The sequence below is a fragment of the Bacillus rossius genome (genome assembly GCF_032445375.1).
Source record: "Bacillus rossius redtenbacheri isolate Brsri chromosome 9 unlocalized genomic scaffold, Brsri_v3 Brsri_v3_scf9_2, whole genome shotgun sequence".
Lineage (NCBI taxonomy): Eukaryota > Metazoa > Arthropoda > Insecta > Phasmatodea > Bacillidae > Bacillus > Bacillus rossius.
Genome location: NW_026962013.1, coordinates 38919399 through 38940776, shown reverse-complemented (window position 1 = coordinate 38940776; position 21378 = coordinate 38919399). Strand labels below are relative to the sequence as shown.

The 21378-nt window shown below is 39.0% G+C and overlaps 1 protein-coding gene across 1 annotated transcript in view; it reads right to left on the bottom strand.

Annotated features, from left to right (window-relative positions):
* The window catches only part of LOC134542906 (transcription factor HES-2-like), a 40158-nt gene extending 18987 nt beyond the window's left edge, over positions 1–21171 (bottom strand). The window contains exons 1-2 of the mRNA XM_063387492.1: positions 20995–21171; positions 10700–10789 (exon numbers count right to left, since the gene is read on the bottom strand). Coding sequence (XP_063243562.1) covers positions 10700–10789; positions 20995–21171 — 267 coding nt within the window. The remainder of the gene's footprint in view (positions 1–10699; positions 10790–20994) is intronic.
* Between the last annotated feature and the right edge of the window lie 207 nt (positions 21172–21378).

Below are 21378 nucleotides of genomic sequence, written 5' to 3'. Positions count from 1 at the left end.
GTCGACTATTGAATCATTCGATTTTAAAAGGGTTATGCTAAGCTATATAATCAAACGGCTCCGATAAAAGCGAAAAATATATTTAAAAAAAAAACACTAAACCCCGGCTTTGTATCTGATTTTCAACAAGGAATTAAGTAAATTACTGCCCATATTGTTAAAAAATTTATTAAAAAGTGAATACTATAAAGTTTAAATTTGTCTTTGTGAACTTACGTTCGCGCCATCCGCCACAAATGACAGCACCGTGGTTGTTACACATTTCCGTTCGCTGACTTCCGTCGCACTCCCACCAAATGCCGTCCACCGTGAGCTAAGGTGTCACACATCAATAATGCCGCGTATCGTCTACAGATGATTGAGAAGCACTGTCAGGTTTTTACGTCGCATAGTTACGCTAAAAGTCCGATCATTCAGGATTATGGTGGACTCCAAACCACTTATCTACTACGTGCTCATATATATGAATGATATCGGGCGGGGTGTTGGGGATCGAACCCGACACCCTCTTGTTACATAACCTCTGTTAGTTGGACGTAAAACATGCTTGAGGGGGCCCGCCTAACTTCAGACCCAGGAGCAAGACACGTTCTTTGAATGGTTTTTGCAATATATGAATGATTGATTCAAGGAGTTATTTTGTATCATCGTTGGTTTCGTCTGTTTGTCGCTGTGTTGTCCACGGTCGTTTTTTTGTCTTAATTTACTGTCCTTGTTGTTACTGTCTCGTTGTTAACCCACTGTGTCCGTCTGTGCTGATATTATTATTTTGACGTATAGGCCTACCTCCCATGGAATTGTCTGCGCTGTTTATGTTTTTAATTTTTTTTTAGCTGAAGATAGCTTGTTTTCTGTGTGCTTGCATGTTTATAATTTTTTTATGTACATCTTTCTTGTCCGTTATTGAGGTTTCATATGACATACATTGAAACCAGAAGTGGCGTAATTTTGTTTCAAGCCACATACTAAACCATTTTTTTTCTTCTGTACAGCTAACGACTTTTAATTTAATATAGCGTCGTAAAATTTCTTGCATGGCTTCTGGAGGCCACGCTGTTAGAAACAACAGTAAATCAACTGACTTTTCAACTAACGAACCTGAAACAAACGAAGCGTTCATCGTATTCCAGATAAAAGTTCCAGCTTCCTAGTGCTAGGTTGTGTTGTAAACACCGTAACACGCACGGAAACTTGCTAAATATTGGAAAGTTTTGTTGACTCGCCAAAATCATTTCTGTTAGTTCATATGCGAAGTGAGTGAACTTAGTACCCGGAAATACATTACTACACTGGTAAATTTACAAATCACCCAAAAATATTTAACCAATTATTTTTTCTCTCCATTAATTTTAGAGGAAAATTTTTGACAGCGCATAAAAATTATAACATTATAAATTGAGGCCAGCGTTGATGGCCTACTCTACTTTTATTTACCATTCGATTCTGACAACTTCATTGCGTGAAGGAAAAAATAAACACTCTATTTGGGACTGGTTGCGAAACGTGTTTGTAAAACTTGCACTTGAAATTATACCCTTGTGGGAATGTTGCTACTTTTTTTTATTAGAATTTTTTTTTACCCTTGAGTAGAACTTGTGGCCGAATGCCAAATTCCACGACGATGAGTGTGTTTACAGGAACGTCGGCATGACGCAACGAATCAACATGGAACCGAACGCAGTTTCAGCGAGAATTTCCACCGAGCACAGAATCAACCATCGCGCGAAAACAAATATGGCGACCAAACACTTAGCTCCATCCGAGAGCAGTTGGATTTGAAACTTACCAATTCGTAATAATACCCCTAAATATTATAAATTCCATAATTCTCCACCCACCCCGCCGCCTACTCAAGCCCGCAAACAAGTAAACAATCAAATTTGTTTCACAACGATGTCACCTAAAGAGTGAAAATTTTACACATATAGTATTATTATTAATTAATTTTACCATTTATAACTCGTTTTCGTCAGGACAATCCAGCTGCATTTATAAATAGAAAGGTTTAAAAACATAAATAACAGCGTAGGGGAAAAATGAATAATCAGCTGGACTTCTGTACGCAGAGAAAATCATTTACAGTGCTGAAGTTCAGCCGTCATGTTCAGTAACTGAATTTTCACGTCGTTGTTATTTTTTTAATGCAATCCGCACATTTTTCTCCAATAAAATTATTGCAAGTAAAGTTTTGTTGTTGATTTGTACGCCATATTAGTTGTAATTTATAGCAATTCGCGTCAGTATTCATTATTTAAAGTTTTTACCGGAATAATTGCGTTGCGGTCACTAACTAGAAGTACATTTATTTATTTGTTCCCACAGCTGGAAAACGCATACGACATAACTTGTTCTATACTTTTACAAACGAATCACCTGGAAACCAGTTGCCAACAAATAGTTTGTAATACTAAAATAAAGATAATGTAACTTTGTACAACACATGCCTATGGTTATTTTAGCGTACCTTTAAGAAATACGTGTTTCGAGATAATACTGAATGATTATTTCTTACTAAAATTTGGCGCATAATTTTTACATTTTCATTGATGTTTCATTCAAGCAAAATATTTGTCAAACCATGGAAAATATAACTGAATATTCAATCATTGGACTTTATATTTTGCTGTATCATGCTTAGTAATTAATGTTCGCAGTTAATACTGGAAAACTATTCAGGGAACAGTTTACAAATAACTTTAACTATTGGAGATACTTGGAAACCACCAAGAATAAATGCCTGGATAAGAATGTGAACCCAGTATTACTGCGAACACTATTTTGTAGTGATACAGTTGTTTTCAAGTAAATTTACAAAATGTAAAATATTTTTAATTTTACGCGAATATGTATGTTATATTTACAAAAAAGCACAGTGTATAGTACCAAATACGATAAAAAAAACACGGCGGAGAGAGAGGCAGGAGGCTGAAGTTTGGAAGAGGGATGGGGGAAGACGGGTCCACGTGACTGTTTTCCGCGGGAAACGACGATAAGTTGTTTACCCACCGGGTGCCTGGTCAGCCGCGTCCTGGTCACGACCGTCCCACGACGCCAGAGAGAGAGAGAGAGAGAGAGAGAGAGAGGAGTGGCGCCGACAGACGCCGCGCCACCTCCTCCCCAGCACCTGTTACCTTCTCATCCGCGCGGGAGAGACCTAAAACCCCCGGACACGCTCGACCGGCCGGCAAATTACGCCAGTCCCCCCCCCCCCCCTCGTCAGTCTTCCTCATTCTCCTCACGCGAGGATGCTGCGCGGCCCACCCCGGGGGCGCGTTCCCACGGGAGAATCTACATCCCATCAGCGGCCATTCAGCTACCGCGAGGTCCTCCAGGTCTGCTTCTTCTTCCCCTGCCGGAGGCGGGAGCGAGTCCGCCGATTGGCCAGCTTCACCGCGCGCGGGTCTTTCAAATGTCCCGTGCAGCCAGATCAACACCAATGTGTGTGTGTATGTGGGGGGTTGCAAAATTACGTAATTTGACCTCTGTACTGGAATGGCGGTGGATGGTCCACGACGGCATACAATAAAAAAGATTCAATTTATTATTTTTTTAAATGTGAGGATTAGTAACAAATTTTATATTAAAATTCTAGAGACCGGAAAAATTCGCGGTTTCATTTCACGATATGCTAGAATCCAAAAACAAAAAAGTACCTTTATATTGCTTCTGTGATTAGCTCACAGTTTGTCTGAAGGACTTCAACCAAAGAAGCATCGAATCACAAGTATCCCAGTTGACGGGTCCCACGAGTTAAGGGGTGTGTGTGCGTTAGTGAGGCGGGATGATAAGCGCGACGCTCGCTGGTGCTTCCAGCGCGGTGTAGCCTCTAAGCGCAAGGCTCTTAACTGACGCGCAGTCTTCTCGTCGTCACAGGATAACTGTGAAATTTGAGCGGTGACCGTAAAATTATATGGCCGATAAATGAAGATAAAGGTGTAGTGTAAGTCCCTTAAGTGCTTTCAAGAATCTGTACTGGTTGTTTTACGCCTAAATATTACTCTGAAAACATGCGTTTTAGCCATTTTAACTCTTCTAAAAATACATTTTAAAAACTTTATCCGAAATCAAAAGTACTTTTCGGCCCTCAGCGAACTCTTAAATGCTATTCGTAAATAGGCCCCACTCGGATATCTTGAGTAGTTTTGAAATCGCGTTGTTTTTCCTGAGGCTCTGCGCACCGTATGTGTGCCCGGGTAGGCCAATGAGCAGGTGGCATTTGCCCGAGCGTGCAGGGGACTGTGGAGTCTATCCTGTGGCAGTGACGTCCTCGCAGCAGCAGAAGCTGGGCCCCGAGCTCGGCGGGCCGTGGAGGAGCACGCGCTGTCGAGGTAAAAACAGCACGTACAACGCCCTCCCTCCCGCGGGCAGCGGGCCGGAACAGCACACAGGCGAGTTGTGATTTGCTGTGGTAACACTGCTGATTAGTCCCGGAGGGTTGGCAGCCCCGCGTCTCCAGCCTACCGACACCAGACGTGACGTTGACTCTCGTTTTTTGTCTCTATTTCTCTTTGGTAACCCTTCTTCCCGAAGAGCAGCCGATACAGTTCTCACTCGCCCCGTCTCGAAGAGCCTTTTTTTCCTTCCCGCCGCGTGCCAGTGGCTCAAAGCAAACCATGCACCGGTGACGAGAGGCGCTTTCCCGTTCCTGTTCCCGAAGACAGCCATAGACTACCGATGGATATAGACTGATCCTAGCCATAGACTACCAGTGGATATAGACTGATCCTAGCCATAGACCACCAGTGGATATAGACTTATTATGTGTGATATGAGTTAGCAAATAATTCAAAACTGCTCATGTAAAATTATTTAAATTTACTTCAGTAACTGAGTTTTGCTGATTTATACGTGTATTACAAATGGGTTTTCTGTAAATTACACTAGTCTTAAGCACTAAGCCTCAGTCACGTCCGCTGATTTACTATTAAACAGCTCGCCAGAAGAAATGTCTAAAGCTATATTCCCAATTATTTATTTTATCAATTCACTGGCGTTCATGGGTCAACATTAAACAGCTGGCGTGGTTTTTTAGACTGTTCCGAAAGAAAGAAAACTTAAGATATCGCATTTTCTGCCTGAGTGTGTGGGGTAGTCCGCGTATGTGTAAGCCGTGAACATCCCCCCCCCCACACACACACACACAAACCACCACCAATCCTATTACCTTTTTGTTTCCGTTTGGTATGATTCAATGAAAATTTCATACCTATGAGTTTTTTTTTTAAGAATCTACATTTGACATAATAGTTTGTCAAACTTGGTTCGTAAACACTGACATTTATGGGTTCCGTCCAGCGAGGGGTGTATTTGAGTTAGAGAATTGGATTGACAAGTGCGACGCTCGCTGGTGCTTCTAGCGCGTTATCGCCTCTTCACGCACGATTCTGAATCCGAGCGCAGTCTTCTCGTCGTCCATATGGCAACTTAAGATGTTTGACTTTTTTTACAATAACGTAATATGGCGGAGAAATGAAGATAAAAGTGCAATGCAAGTCCAGTGAGTGCTTTCAATAATATGTATGGGATGTTTGGTGCCTAAAAATGATAATGAAAACACGTATTTTTTTTAGCCATTTTCACACTGCTAAGAATATAAACGAAATACGGAAATAGAACCACTCGTTCGCCCTTAGTGAAGTCTCAAATGCTTTACGTAAACAGAAACCACTGGGATATCTTGAGCAATTACCGAAACGCATGTTTTTTTCTTCTAAAGATCTGCACTTCGTATGTGCATTGAATATATTATGTTCAATGGTAAGTGTGTCCAGGTGAGCGGAGCACTTATCATCGCCATAATTAATAATTACGTCGCCAAGCCCACGCCATCGATCACGGGTGTGGTGAAACCCAAGCTGATTGCGTGCGGATACTCGTGAGAATCTGCGTCGCCGAGTTTTCCCCGGAATGCGCTCGGCACACACGGCGGGGTGCGGGTGTACCCGGGAGAAGCCCTATAATACGTGTGGCCTTGTGTTTTTTCCACCCCTTCCACGAAGAAAGGCGATAGCCGAGCATCCAATGACCTGCTTCATATGGAAATTTGAGACCATTACCGATATGGGAAGTTTATCCGCAGTTTCCTTGACCATCGTGTGACACCGAAGCCCCTCGGGGTGACTTGAATATCGCGCGAGAGGGATCACCCAAGAAGATTTTTTTTGAGGGAACGGTTTTTATTCATACCAGTAAAAAAAATTGCTTTAACGTTTTGAATCAGGTAAAATACACTAGAAACTAATACAGCTCTTTACTATCAGCACATTGAGCGTACAAAAAACAACCTAGAGGCGTGGAGCGAAAACAATATTTATTACTAAGATGTTACGGAATGTATTTCATTATCTGCAACAAATATTTAAAAAAAAAACTCAATCGAAAAATTAGTCACTGAATTTTATTCCCACAACAATTTTATGTCACAAAAAAGTATGCTAAGAGAAAATATAGTTTCTTTTTTCCATTGGGTGGCCACGTCCGCGTGACTACATGGTAACCGGGTGGAGTATTTCTTTCTTTGTCCAGCTCATGACCTGCGCCATGTTGGATAGACGCCCAAAAAATTGGCTGAAATGTGTTTGCGTTGTGGAAACAGTTTTAAATTATTGTACTTGAAGTAAGTAACTGTTTAACGAAGGGAGATTCTAATTAATCATTACTAACCATCTTCAGACGATGTCAAGCACACATTCAGCAATTTTTTGGGCTTGACAATATGGTGACGGCGAGGTAAAAATGTGACTTCAACTACGTCACAGCATTACATCTCCTGACAATTTCTAACTCCAGGAATATGAATGTCTTCAATCTCGGGCTGGGTGTCACTTCAGCTGAGGATTCGACGCCGCCAGAAACTCGGAAACTACGAAAGCTACATAGTTGAAGTAAACATATCTTAGTAGAGCAGACTTTGCTCGTGGTCGTTACTTATGACTCACCCAGTTAACATATACAGCGATTACGTAATGAGTATTGGTGAGGAGCATCGAGCTGAAGGCAGTGAGAGCTGTGACTCCAAAAGTAGTACATCGATTTGCGTGATTTAAACTTTTAAGTTTCACGTGAGTTAGCACTGAGTGGTTTCTATTTGAGTGGAATAATTATTAAGGTACTAACTTTGGTTTTGGTGCCATTGGTCGCATAATCCCTAAGCGAAATCGTGTTATGTTGGAAAAAAGAAAGAATACAAGAGAAATCGCCCGAGCTGAAGCAATTAAAAATGCAGAGAAGTGTCGAAGGTATAGAATGAGGCAAAAAAATTAGCCGAGAGAAATGAGCCAGTGGGGCAAAACGGGCCCCCGAACGAGGCGCGTAATTGTGAGCCTCAGCCGTCTACCTCGCGAGAAGCGACGGGGAATGCATAAAATTGTCTGGTAATGGACGTGGTAATGCTCTCTGAAGATTCTGATGTTGATGTGGAGTCAGTGGAGCAAATGGTTGTGAACGATGGGCCGAGTTTGTCACGGTTTGGTGTCGCAATTTTTGGAGTCGCAATTTTTCTGGCGTGGCGGCCCGACACGTCAAGTAAGACGTTCTTCGAATTCACTTAAAAAAAATTAAACATCAATTTTGTTAGATTATTTTATTTATTTCATACACAACATTCCCGATAACCGTGATGTATATTCATGAAACCAAACCCCTGGTTGCTGTAGTGCAAAATATAACCGACCCATTTTTTTCCCCTTGCAGTCTAATCAGCCATCAGATTATTTCGCGATCAGTTCATGCCCCTACCTCAACTTAAAATTGTAGAACAATAGAAAACAAATTAACACCGCTGGGTCCTCTTTATAATTCATATTAATCACGATAACAAAAGAAATTGCCAATAATTTTATTTTAACAAATTCAATATTAATACTGCTCACGTCTTCCGCCGCCTATTGGACGCGTACAGCAACGACAGCCTTGTCGCATACAAAACTTGAAGCAAGCCTGTGTTTCTAATGCATTTGATTGTAGTTGGACCGCAGATTTTGGGTTGGTTATTTTTTAATACATCCCATTTTAAATTAATTTCAAAAATATATTAATTACATCTACTTTTTCGCTGTGAACGAAAATTCCGCTTTACGTTTGTTTACACATTCACATTTGTAGTGTGACTTCAACTGTTTAAGTTTCTTTTTTTTTTAATTCTTCACATATCTAACAGCGGAATTTCTTTTCTTTCCCTTATTGACTTGTCTATATCTTGCTAACTTGTATCTAAAATATACTGAATCTCACTTAGTTCCAGAAACGACTAAATGTTATATTGTTATGCACTTCAACTATAAACAGAAAGTAAAAGCTTTCTTCAGGGCATACTTTGTTTTTAGTGCATTATATTCTATACTGCATATTATGAAATTATTTGAGTTGGAAAGACTTGCTGACAGCCATAATTAGCTGGTCGTGGTATTGTAACCCATGATCCTACGCTATTAACTCTGTCGTGCCGGAATGATGTGCGACGTGTAATCTGGTTTTGTCGTGCGTGTTGATCGCAGCATTGTGACTCCAGCTTTATTTTCCTTAAGCTGGAGTCACGAAGAGATGGCGGACACGACACGACAAAACCCGATTACACGTCGTACATCGTTCCAGCATGACAGATTTAATAGCGTAGGATCACAATAACACGACAACATTAACACGACGATGTCTAATATGGCTGTCGAAAAAATATTCCCATGCCAAATGCGTAGATAAAATGCGGGTATAGGATGCACTAAAAAAATTGTAGGCCCTATAGTTAGCTTTTATATTTCATGTTGAAAGTTTAGTGCATGAAAACATAACATTTAGACGTCTCTGGTAGGACGTGAGATTAAATTTTCCAAAATAAAAATGCTATCTCGGCCCATTTTTGTTGCTATTTATGCAGTTCTTCACACCAATGCCATAAGGAATACCATTAGCCTGAACTTTATTAATTAAAAGCTCTTCTCTGAACTGGTATATTCTTACATCTAAACCAATACAATTGACCATAAACACTACGATAACCGTTTGTAACAAAAGTTGAAGGCACACTAAAAATGTGAAAGAGTATCCACACGTAAAACGAAATTTCTTTTATCAGCAAAAGATTTACCAAGTAAATATTTTTTTTACGCTTTGCTTTCCGTCGTGCCGCACGACACGGTGAAATTGGAAAAACAATCTACTTCTCGCGGGCCGCCGGGGCGCGCAATTCGTCGTGCTGACGTCACGGCGACCTTGTGTTTCATTGGCTACTGAGCGAGTCGGGCGTGACGTGACGACGGGACTCCCATCTTACAGCCCCCACCGAATACGAGCTGTCTAAAGTTAGAAATCCTTGGTTTGGTGTTACCATACCTACCCGGGCTCTGGAAAAGCTGTAACCTTCGGGCGGGGGATATGCTGATATTGAAGTACCCAAGGACATCCAAGTCCGGATTAGGGGGTGCTCTCCCGCTATGAGGCTGATTGGGAAAGCACTATACCTGAAGATGAAGGGTGCCATGGGACTGATCCTTTACTGTGATAGTTCCCTGCTGAGATTTCCTCTAATGGCTCAGGATCAGGATTGGAGTAGGAAACGTGGTGGTAGTGGTCCTCCTATGCTTGGAGAACACTCCGAAGGGTCCCCGCCCTGTTGACGAGTGGAAGTGTTGAGCTACTTAAGCTCGGGTACTAGCCTGCTGAGCTAGTAGAGGTTGGATAGGCCTCAGCTGGATCACGAGTAACTGGGTGACCGAGGGGTCCCAGGGATGTGAGAGGTATGGTTCCGTGTCGTTGCTACTCAGATCCCTCAGAGGGGGCTGGCTCTGTTGGAGGTCTGGGGGTGGACGGCGGAGCTGGGGGTGTTTCGGTGGGGCCGAAGTTGGGATGGGTCTCCTCAACCTCTCGACCTAGCCGGGCGCTCTCCAGTAACATGCCGCGATTGGAAACGGCGAATCTATTTCCCGGTTCTAGGAACCCATGTTAGGCTCTGGTAACAGTGTCTGGCATGTAAAAGACCCATCTTTCTCCTAACCAGGACTATGCCCTAACGGGATTACCTGCCTGGGGGAGTATTGATGCAAATTTGAGGTGTGAACCTAATGTACATGTCTAAAGTTAGAATTTTATAACTGATAAAATAAATTCCGCTTAATTTCGTTTCATTCATCAATAGAGCGAAATAAACTAAATTGAAAGAAAAATTTCTTGTAATTTTTTGTTCCATTCCAAGATATAAATTGTTTAGACCAATTTTAAGACTTAATACTATAATTTGTTAGATTTTAGTAATAATTTTGTACTAGATAGGTACTTCTTAAAGAGTCAAAACTGTACTTTATAAACTTACAATTATATTTATTGACCTATATAAAATAATTATTAGTATAAAACTATTTTATTTAAATTTAAGAAAATTTATGTACGTTACTTTTCGCATACTGCAAAATAATGACAGAAATACTCGTGAAAACACCCATATTATTGTTAATAGTGATATGTTTATAAATTCGTAATACATCCACATTTGTTAACAATTAATATGGTTAAATAATGAATTTATTTAAAATCATGTGCAATAACACGAAATATAAGAAACAAAATAATTTATGACACTGCCCTCTTGAATCTGAATTGGGCGGAGCAAAGAGGAAAGCGAAAATGGATTCAATTGTCAGTCCGGATGCCCGCGGGTTAGGCAACCGCAGGAAACGTCACCACATAGCTGTGCGTCGGGGTTGCGTACCTCCAAGGCGCCCAGCATAAGGTCCTTCAGCTCATCCAGGCACCTGTTGATCCTCGCGCGCCGCTTCCTCTCCAACAGGGGTTTCGTCACCTGCAACCAATCACAGCCCGCGTCCATTCGCGATGCGCGAACGTCTCAGCTCTCTCGGTGTACGGCATTCGGCGGGAGTCATTTCGTGAGTTGACGGAAATGTGTAACAACCGCGGTGTTGCCATCTGTGGCGGATGGCGTGAACCAAATTTCACAAAGCCAAAGGGCAACTTTATAATATTACCTGTGTAATGAATTTTTAACAAAATGAGCAGTACTTTAACCCATTTTTTGTTTCGCTTTTATCGGCGCCGTTTATTGTATAGTTTAAATTTTCTATCTGCAAGTGGAATGATTCTATAGTCTTCGTAGCTGCTCCGGCAGCGAAATCTAGCGGCGGGTGAGGAAACTACGTGTGATTCGCGTTCATAAATGTAGTTGAAAAAATTTGCGTATATTTATCACGCTCAGCATTATTGTAAAGAATTTTACGTTTAAATTTAGTGTCCGAGTTTCGTATTATAAGTACCTATATTTGCAACATGAGAACACATTAATTTGCTCGTTACCGAGGTTAGATGTTACACATCACTGGCAAGAACTGAAAGACTCGCTCTCATGTTTTTTTCATGCTACCCTAAGGTAATCTAAAAGTGTGCGGAAAGGGTCCAGATTAGGCGAGGACCTTTAAGTGTCTCAACCCGAAGCCAACACACCCAGAGATGCCAACTTTCAAGAATGGTAATATTAATAAGTAGCTGAAGTTGAAGGAAGTCCAAGGACGCGGTTGACACAGCAAGATAGTTAAAGGAGTGCAGGAGAAAAGCGAAGACAATAACATATTGAAGGAGGATGAACTGTGAAGTGATAGGGGTAGATGGAGGCAATTTACTTTGCTGACCTGGCAGGTGGCCAGTAAAACACTATCCTTAAATACCGTCGAAACTTTCTTTTCCGTGCTACATAAAAACTGCGCAATTCATTGTTAAACACTAAAATATGCTCATTTTATTAAAATAAGCAGAAAAATTACTGGTTATCGCGCATCTAGAAGCAATCAGCACTCACAATACGCGTCTCAAAATTGCAAGGCACTGCTAACATATCAACTCTCCTTCTCAAAGTCACAAAACGAAGAGAAACGAGCGCGAAGAAAATGGCCGACCAATTCTGAAGAGAATTAGTTGGAACTACAACCGCGCACGTTCAAAAATTAAAAATATTTGCGAAAACTAATCTAAATCGAGATTTCTGAAGTACCATTCGTAAAAGCGTAACTGAGAAGCACTGATTCGTAATTGTTGGCGTGACTGCACACCCTAACGTACTGGAATGTAACCATGCGAGAGAGGTCGCGTGCGTCTTGTGTTTGCTCGGGTTTCTGACCAGTCATGGCAGCGACGGAGGCCACAACTGATGCCCCTTCGGTCGCCCTGGCCAGAGCTAGCTACTCTGGCCCAGGCAAAACCTACATAGACACAGGGGAAACCCTGGGCCGGGTCATGGGGATCAATTAACATGCATTAAAGCAAGCAAGGTTGCTACTGGATAAGGGTAAAAGGTCCAGATGAGAAAAGTTTGGTAGGGTGTGCCCGCATCGCAGTAGCGGTGGTGGGGAAATATTAAGACTTAAATAATATATTATCAAATCGATTCGCTGGAGGGAAATCTTACGAAACACTTTATTTTTTAATTATATGATGTATGTAATGCACACGTAAGTATATTTTTATTTCTCTTCACTCCGATACATTGGCTATCCGAAACCACTTTATTCTCTCATTCTCTAAGCGTTAATTCATAATGGTGAATGTTATCAGGGTACCTAGAATTACCTTCCTTCCCTATTTTATTGGTGTATTGAAATATAATAGATATAAGTCAATATAAATATTATCAAAATACATTTCAACAAACATGGCAAATTTACCATAACATGTTTTCGTACACAATAAACCTATAGTTTGCAAAGCTATCATTTCCATCATCACTAAGTAAGAAAACTGCATTCTGAACAAAATTATCTTTGTTAGATCAAAAGTTGAAACAATAGAGTATTAATTGTGATCAGGCAAAATAGGCTCCTAAAAATATTTGACAGTGCTTTAAATTAATCCACAGCTGTTTGTATCCCTTACGTTTTAACAATGTTAGTGAAACTCACAAATGCATAAATAATCATCACACGAATTTATGACAAACACATACATTACTTTTTAAGGCTTAAGATACTGTAGAGAAACGGAAGGTACAAAAACTTTTTTTTTGTTTTTTGATAATGTCAATTTCCCTGTAGTTTCGAAGTTTTTAAAATACTTTTTACAAATCCGCGTTTTCTCTTTGTTCGAGATTTTCCCTGTCTGCTGTAAACTTGTGTCATGTGAAAAATATGTTTGGAAAGAGAAATTTGGGCCCTACCCAATAGTTAAACAACTCCTAATAGAAACATTCGTTTTATAAGGAGAGGGAGTGAATATCCCCCCCCCCCTTTTTTTTCGAGAATCGATACATTCGTTTTTAAAATCTATTTTTCCCATCACCAACATACCACTCAAGTGATCGCCCTTTGCCAACCGCAGAAACAACACATTAAAATAAAGAAAATAACGCAACCAAGCATTGCCATGCTTCTCCTTACGTTACCATGACAACAAATAGGTTATTATTTATCACACAGTAATTTAAAGCACGCCTAAAAAAAATGCCAGAAAACGCGCGCTTTCCTGTCGAAAAGATTACTCAATTTTATTTACATGAATTTCCGACAGGATAATGAATGTCTTAAATCTCGAGTTGGGTTTCACGTCGGCTTGGAAGCATTATTATTACCTTTCCATAAATTACTTAGAACGGAAGAAAATATGTCTGCAGCGTTGTAAACTAAGCTTCAGTTTTCTCATGAATTCGATGCTAATTTTCTTCAACGTAATATCACGTCGTAAAATATAAAACAAAATCAATTTTGTTAAATTATTTTATTTATTTCGTACGCAACATTCTTGTTCAGCGCGATGGAAATCCATGAAACAAACACCTGGCGACTGAAGTCCAAAATACAGCCTACCCAGATGTTTTTCCAACATATACAAAAAGGCGGTGGGGAAGGCGTAGTTACAAAATTTCTTGATAATAACAATACTATGTCCCTATTGAGAACGAATAGAAAGTAATTCACATTTATTAATTACAGAACAGTTGTAAAAATAAATAAAAACATTTTTTAAACTGTGAAAAACTCTTTATTCATTACATTATTAAGACAATGTTTAATTAATGATTATTTATAATAATATAATAAAAACTCTTCTTCTACTACACTGTCAAATCAGAAAACATGGTGTGTACAAATATCAAACGAACTTATTATATGACTTGCACAATACTATAATTAAATTTTCTATTAAATTTTGTAGACGTAACACGGCTATTCTGTTAGTAAACAAATTAAACTTGAGCAAATACATTACACAATTTTAATAGCAAGAATATATTGTGTTATTAGTTAGAATTCCAAAAACAGCTTCAGAGATAATTCAATCATGATACCACTCGACAGTCTCCAACTATTTACATTTAAAGAGCGACCATAAATTAAGGTGCGACGTCAAAGAACAAAATGCAAGTTAGCAAGCAACATCCTGCTGAAAATTTGAATTTATTTTAACTTCCAAAATTATTAGTTGTTTTTTTTTTTTTTCAGAACTTTTTCAGGAATTTTATTTCTCATGGCCAGTCCTCCAATTCCCTGGAGACACCCTGGAAACAATCTGCCTGGAAGACCCTCCACGACTCCACCGCTCGCTGCAGGGGCGGGTACAGGAGTTTATTTTTCGGGGTAGAAGGAATGGAGTGAGCATTTAAAAATAATTCACCATTTTAACACGTGTGATCTAAAATCAATTACATTACTATTTAAACTTACACTCTGACAATTGGGCCTACAGTAGAAGTGATAGACAGCGTGACATCACACAGTTGAAATTGCAGGTGTAGTAGCTCACCTTGCATCGCCCAGAGTAACATACTGTCTTCACTGATATTTTGCATATCTATTTCTCGTCTTCGGTGGAGAACAGCGTCCGCCATCAGCTTGTGAGTGGAACAGATATATTGATGTAAAATTACAGATATTTGTAAATTTGTGCATTTCTATTAAAACAACTGGGTTCAAATTCTTACCCAAGAATTTATACTTCGCGGTGTCCTGGTAACTCCAATAGTTTAAGTTTTTTTGTAAACCGTTCCCTTTCCAGTATTAACTGCGCGCATTAATAAGTATAATAAAACAAAAAAGTCCAATCATTGAATATTAGATTATATTATCCATGTTTTAAAAAAATGCTTGAAAGAAACATCAATTAAATTATAAAATTATGCGTTGATTTTCGTAAGAAATACTCGGTATTATCTCGAAAAACGTATTTCACACATGCAAAAAAAACATAGCCTTAGTTACTTGAAGTATTACAAACTATATCTAGGCAACTGGTTACCTAAGGAAGCTTTTGTAAAGGTACAGAATTTTTTTTTTCTGTGTGCGGCACGGTCGACCGGCACGTGGAACGGCCTCTTAAAGTGCACCTTATCGCCGTTAGAACGTGTCACGTCTTGTCAGGAGGCTCCAGGCACGGAGTCTCTCCAGGGGGTCTCGCCTTCCACTGCCATTTCTCCCTGCGTCGACCGCCGACGGCAGCCGAAGAATACGACTCGATAAATTTATAACACTCGCTTTACAATTTCAAAATCTCGGTTCCCTCCGCTGTGAAATTTTTCTCCCTTGAAAACCGGCAGGGCGTCGATGTTTCTTCTCTGGAATCCCGTATGTCGCCCGGTCGTACGTTTTTCGGTACAATATTTCACTAGTCTAGAATCGGAGATCGAGAAATTTTCTCATAATTGCCCATCTCAAATCACCAGGGATTTAAAATTAAAAAAATTATTTTAAAAAAAGCGAAGATATTTTTTATAATATCCATATAAAATAAAGCTTTCAGCACAGCCTACAGACGTAGGTAGATTTCGAATTACCTATTTCCTCTGGAAATGTTTTGGAAACTTATATAAACTCCTGGAACATTTTAAGAAGTTAATGAACATAACATTCCTATGTGTACGCCTATATTCAAAAAAAGATCGATTCAACATTTCCTCATATTCCATGCAGCGAAAATATTTTGAATGTGTTTAACTAAATGTCTTAACTAATTTCATATTATGCCTACTAAGGTATATGTACAATTATTTTTGACCTTCAATCACTATTTTTCATCCCTTGTACCAGTTCGTGGTCGTATAAATATTATTTTTTGCAAATGTTTAAGATAATATTAAGTAAGTTAAAAATAAATTCCAACGAATTTGATACTAAGGAAGTTATAATTATTATTTTTTTAAATTTCAACACCTGTTTTTACGGTAGTAGTTCGGTTCAACAAGAATTGTTTCAGCCAAAGTATTTAGACAAATTTTAGAAATTTAACAATAAATTATAACGGATTTGATATTATATCTATTTTTAAAAAAGGAACAACTTCTTTATCTTTTTACACTTGTTATTTCCACCGCTTGCCGTAATTTTTTGTTAATAAAAACTAATTTAGACAAAAATTGTTAACAATATTTAAAAAGTTAAAACATAAATAAACATTAATTCGAGAGTAAATGATAAAGAAGTTTTTTTTTCAATCCCAGGTTTTTTTAAACCCTAGCACTAATGGTTTGCATGAAAAAAAATATTACAGAAAAAAGTTATTGTTAAAAATTATAAGATTTACAAACAATGTGAATGAATTTGCCGGTATGCCTGCTAAGGCAATTATTATTTATTTTTGTATTTAAATACATTTTATCCACCCCTTGCAGAAATTGTTGGTTGTTACAAAAATCATTTCATACAAAAGTTTTTTATTTTATTTATAAGGTTTACAAACAATTTGAACGGATTTGATAGTGTGCCTACTAAAGGAGTTATGATTTTTTTTTTTAATTCTACCCATCATTTTTAAACCCCTTGCAATAATGGTTCATCTAATCAAAAAATGTTTCAGACAAGTATTTTAAATACAAATTATAACATTTATTAACAATCCGACCGAATTTTATGATGTGCCCTCCAAGGGAGTTATGATTTTATTTTTTTCTTCGACTATTGTTTTTTCCACCCTTAACCGTTATGGTTCTTTCCATAAATTATTTGTCGACTCTCACATAAGCCCAGATGTTATTTATCTGCAATTCCGTTAAACGTAAATGCTGGATTTCCTTAGGCTCTTAATCATTCAAGTCGTGCAAAAAAAAAACCTGCGTTTCACCGGCTAATTTTTTTTTTGTCTTGGTGCGTCAAGAAAACAATACGCAGACTTTTCAGGTCACACAAAAAGAAAATTATAATCGCGTGCCCTGAACAAAATTTAAAAATTTTACAATAGACATAAGAACCGAGCTTTATGACTGGTTGTGCTGGGCTTTTGTTGCTGCCCGTAACCACGGAAACCACCGAGCCAGCTGAACTTTGCTTCATGTCTAATTATGGTATTTTAACTTTTCTTGATCCCCCGTCGAGGCAATTAGGCAGCCCGAAACACATCCTCTTTTTTCGCCGCAGGTGCTCCGCTTGGGTTCATACGCCTCCGTAATTCCAGGGTGCAGAAATAACGTAGTCGTTAGGGACACGTTTTATAGCTGATTAAGCACTATTCGCGTCGGTTCAACTTTTTTTTTTAATTTTCGTCTGGGGCGACGCAAGATGACGTGTAGTTACAGTGTACAACCTGCCTGCCCTTGAGTAGCTATCGTTGCAACAAAGTGCACGTGCTGGGGAAAGTGAGACGGGCAATTGAAAGTGCCGCATACGGGGAAGGAAGAAAAAAACGGCGTTGCAAGAGACCATCCAATCGCTCGAAGGAACCAGTTTTTGTTCGTCTCAAAGCGTAATGATGCAGTTCGTCCGTCCCGTGGCAGTTCCGGATTCAGCAAAGCAGGTCTGCGATACAGCTTGTAACTTTATGCACGTCTCCGTTGCGCAATTGTTTCCAAAAAAACACAACCTAAGATTCATTAACCCCGAGTTAGTTGTCCAAATAATCAGCGTTCGTGCAACTTCGGATGTGTGTATATATGTGTGTATATATGCGTATGTGTGTGTATCCGTAAATACAATACAAAGACAATCAAAAGCTTTCTAATTATAACTAAATATCTTCTAACTTAACCTTTTTTAGTATCTACATATGAGTGTCGGTTCATGACGGAACAAAAAATATATAATCATGTAGCTGTAATAAACTATTCTTATTAATTTTGCACCGGACTAAAAATATTTATTATAAAAAATTTATATACTAAATTATATTTAATGTTTACGATCGTTGACATTAGCAAACTTACTAATTTTCACCTTCTGAATATCAGTTAGTTGATATCAACAGTCTGATTCACTCTGAAGCAGGATTGGTAGACGAAGACGTGTGAAATTGGATCAATGGTGTTATTAGCGGGCTTTCACTTATCTTCGGTGTAGAATTATTTTTCACCAAATGTTTATTAGCTCCATTTACAACGTAAACATAAACTGTTTCAGCTATAGTATGACTACATATCTGCGTTTATTTCTCTGCATATTTAGGTGTGTGTGTGTGTATAAGCCTACATTGACATAATATGGACATAAAACGCGAACGCAAGTATCTACGCAGTAGGCATTGAGTACAATTAATGTTTGATAGTTTATTTGTATAATACGTTTTAGTATGTTCTGTTTGTCTATGTTTAATGCCAAGTTATTTCAGTTTACGTTGTATAATTTTCAAAAAAAATGTATCTAGTGGAGTGGGACATTTTGTTAGTAAAAAAACTCACACGGCTTTGTTTACAACAAACCTGACAGTGTTGATGGCAAATCGCGAGCCAATTTTCGCCTCAAGCGCAAAAGACAAGAATCGGTCTAGACAAAGTTGATATACTAGTTGCTGTACCCGGTCTTCGCTACGGCAGACTAAAGGCATAACACTGTACATAACGGATGCCCCTCCTCGTGCGTACGCCACTGCCGCTCTTCTAACAAAAAAAATAATTCAAAATCAACCAATGGAAATAAAATAATCGCCAGAACTATGATAAGAGGAGTATTAATAACCAAAGACACCAAAGGGGAATTCAATTCACATTTATTTAAACGTTACGTCAATATGGTGGCAAAGCTAATACAGAAAGACCTAACGTGAAAAAAACTTCAACAATGCAACAGCCGTTACCAGGAGACAAAGAAAGCGTCATCAAAAGTTCAATAGCCGTTGCCACGGAGATTATGAAGAAAGATTTGGTCGAAAATATTTAAGAGAAAGAAATTTTTAAAAAAATCAAATCGAATTCCAAAAACATCGCTTCTAGGTGCATATGGAACAAACCCCATCCCTCAGAGGAACCAAACCAAATTTCACGTCTCTATGCCTCCTCGTATTCGCGCTACGCCACCTACTGACACAGAATCTGTTTTTTTTTATTAATACGGAATATATTGACTGTATATATGTAACATGTATATGTATGATCTTTGACTATATATTAATTTCCTATTTATAATCAGTAAAGAAGCATAAAGAAAATATTTAGTTTTTCCTAATGCAAATTTTGAAAGCTATATTATGAAAAATTTTACAATCCAGTGTGGGTGGTTTTATGTGTCGAAATTTGTGAACATACCAACTTTTCATTTTATTTTATGTATGCAGTGTAATGAATGTGACAAATACAGTACATGAAGAGACATAGAAAATTCGCATAAATATCTCATACCAGAATAAACTGCAGACACTTGTACACAAATAAGTTTATGTCTTTTATTCACTGTCTGCTACCACATTTTATTTTCCTTACGGATGGATTGAATGTTACTGTGTCACTTGAATTTGGAAAATTGCGTCAATTTTAATACGATTAGTCACAAACAACTTTCACTAAAAATAATAATAATAATAACCAGCCAATGTTGAAAGAATGATATTGGGTCGTGTTCGGTTCGGAGGCAGATAGAACGATCATATGTACGGAACAAGAGAAGGGTTTGCGGTTCGATTCCCCGTCGCGACAAATATTTCACATCATAACCCCAGGTCAGCCTGCCGGTTGCAATGACCAATTAATCCAGTAATAGCACTCGAATTGAATAAAATCTGCTGAAAAAGAATTTCTAAAATGAATAATATAAGTATGGTCAGAACGCCTGACCTAAACGTCGGTTATATAGTTATATAGTTTGTAAATCTACTCAGGTTCGAGAGTTTTAAAATTGAACTTATCTACAATTTTTAATTTTAAGTTTATGATGCAATTATTAATTATTAAGGATTATGGATTTATAAATGAAATTGGAGGTTATATTAATAACTATCAGTTTACTGATACACCTTCAGAATAATACAATGGATAAAAAGACAACTAGCAAAATAATTTATATATCTTTTGTCGTACAAAAACTATAAATCTAAGATGTAAAAAGCTGTCATCAAACAACTAATAATTATTATTAAACTAAAAATAAAAGCAGTCAAGTGTTTGCAAGATAAATGCAGAGACTCGAAATTCAGGCATTCCAGGGTTCGAATCACGCTTTGGCCATTCTTATTTCTGACTGATTCTGTTTCTAGCAATTATTCCAAACAAACACTGGTATAATTCCGCCACAATATTTTCTTTTAATTATGTCTCACATTTATTACTCTCGCTGCCAACAAAACAAGTCAAACATATCGATACAGCAGTAGGTCTAATAATGGCGTTCTAGCGCCAGTTTTATTAATACAGAGATTTTTGTCGTAAGAATACTTTTAAAAACTCTCCTTGCAATTACGGGTAGTCGTTAACGTATCACTGACTGGCAGGCAACTACTGAGGATGTATTAGCAGGCGTACCTCTATATTAAATAATCAATATAAATGTTTTCAACGTCTACCTTGTGCATAGTTTTAAAAGAAATTTGAAATCTTAATTTGTTATTTCAACATGAAACTGCATTTTATAGTATTAAGCTACATAACTAAAATAACTATTAATTTAAAACTAATATTTTTCAATTGAATAATGTCTAATTTTATTTAAAGTTAGAAACATGAGTTTAACAGGTAATTAAACAAATATTAACGTAATAAATGCATGTTCCATTAATATTCACATGGCTAAAATGTACGACGTGTTAAGATCGAGTTGGAAGGTCGCCACGGCGCGCGAGATGTAAACAAACGCGCCCGACCCGCGTGCTACTGTTTACCTTCTTGTACTGCGTGGTGCGCGACACGGGCTCGACGCCCCCGTAGTGCGCCGCCTCCAGCAGCCGCAGCTCGGCGGCGGGGTCGCCGGCCGTGGCCCCCAGGCGGCAGTCGAGCGCCTGCTCCTCCGCCGCGCCGCCGCCGCCGCCGCCGCGCATGCGCACGCGGCAGTCCAGCATGCCGGGCGCGCTTCTACTGACGTGTGCCCCTCCCTTCCGCGAGGCGCGCGCGCGTCGCCTCGGAGCGTGCGCGGAAGGTTGGTTAGGAGGGGGTGGGGGTGGGGGAATCCTCCCTCCCCTTCCCCCGGACAAGCGGCGGGTCATCCGTCTTCCCCTCTTTCGCGCGCAGCATCCTCGCGTTCCCCCCCCCCCCCCCTCAACCAACCC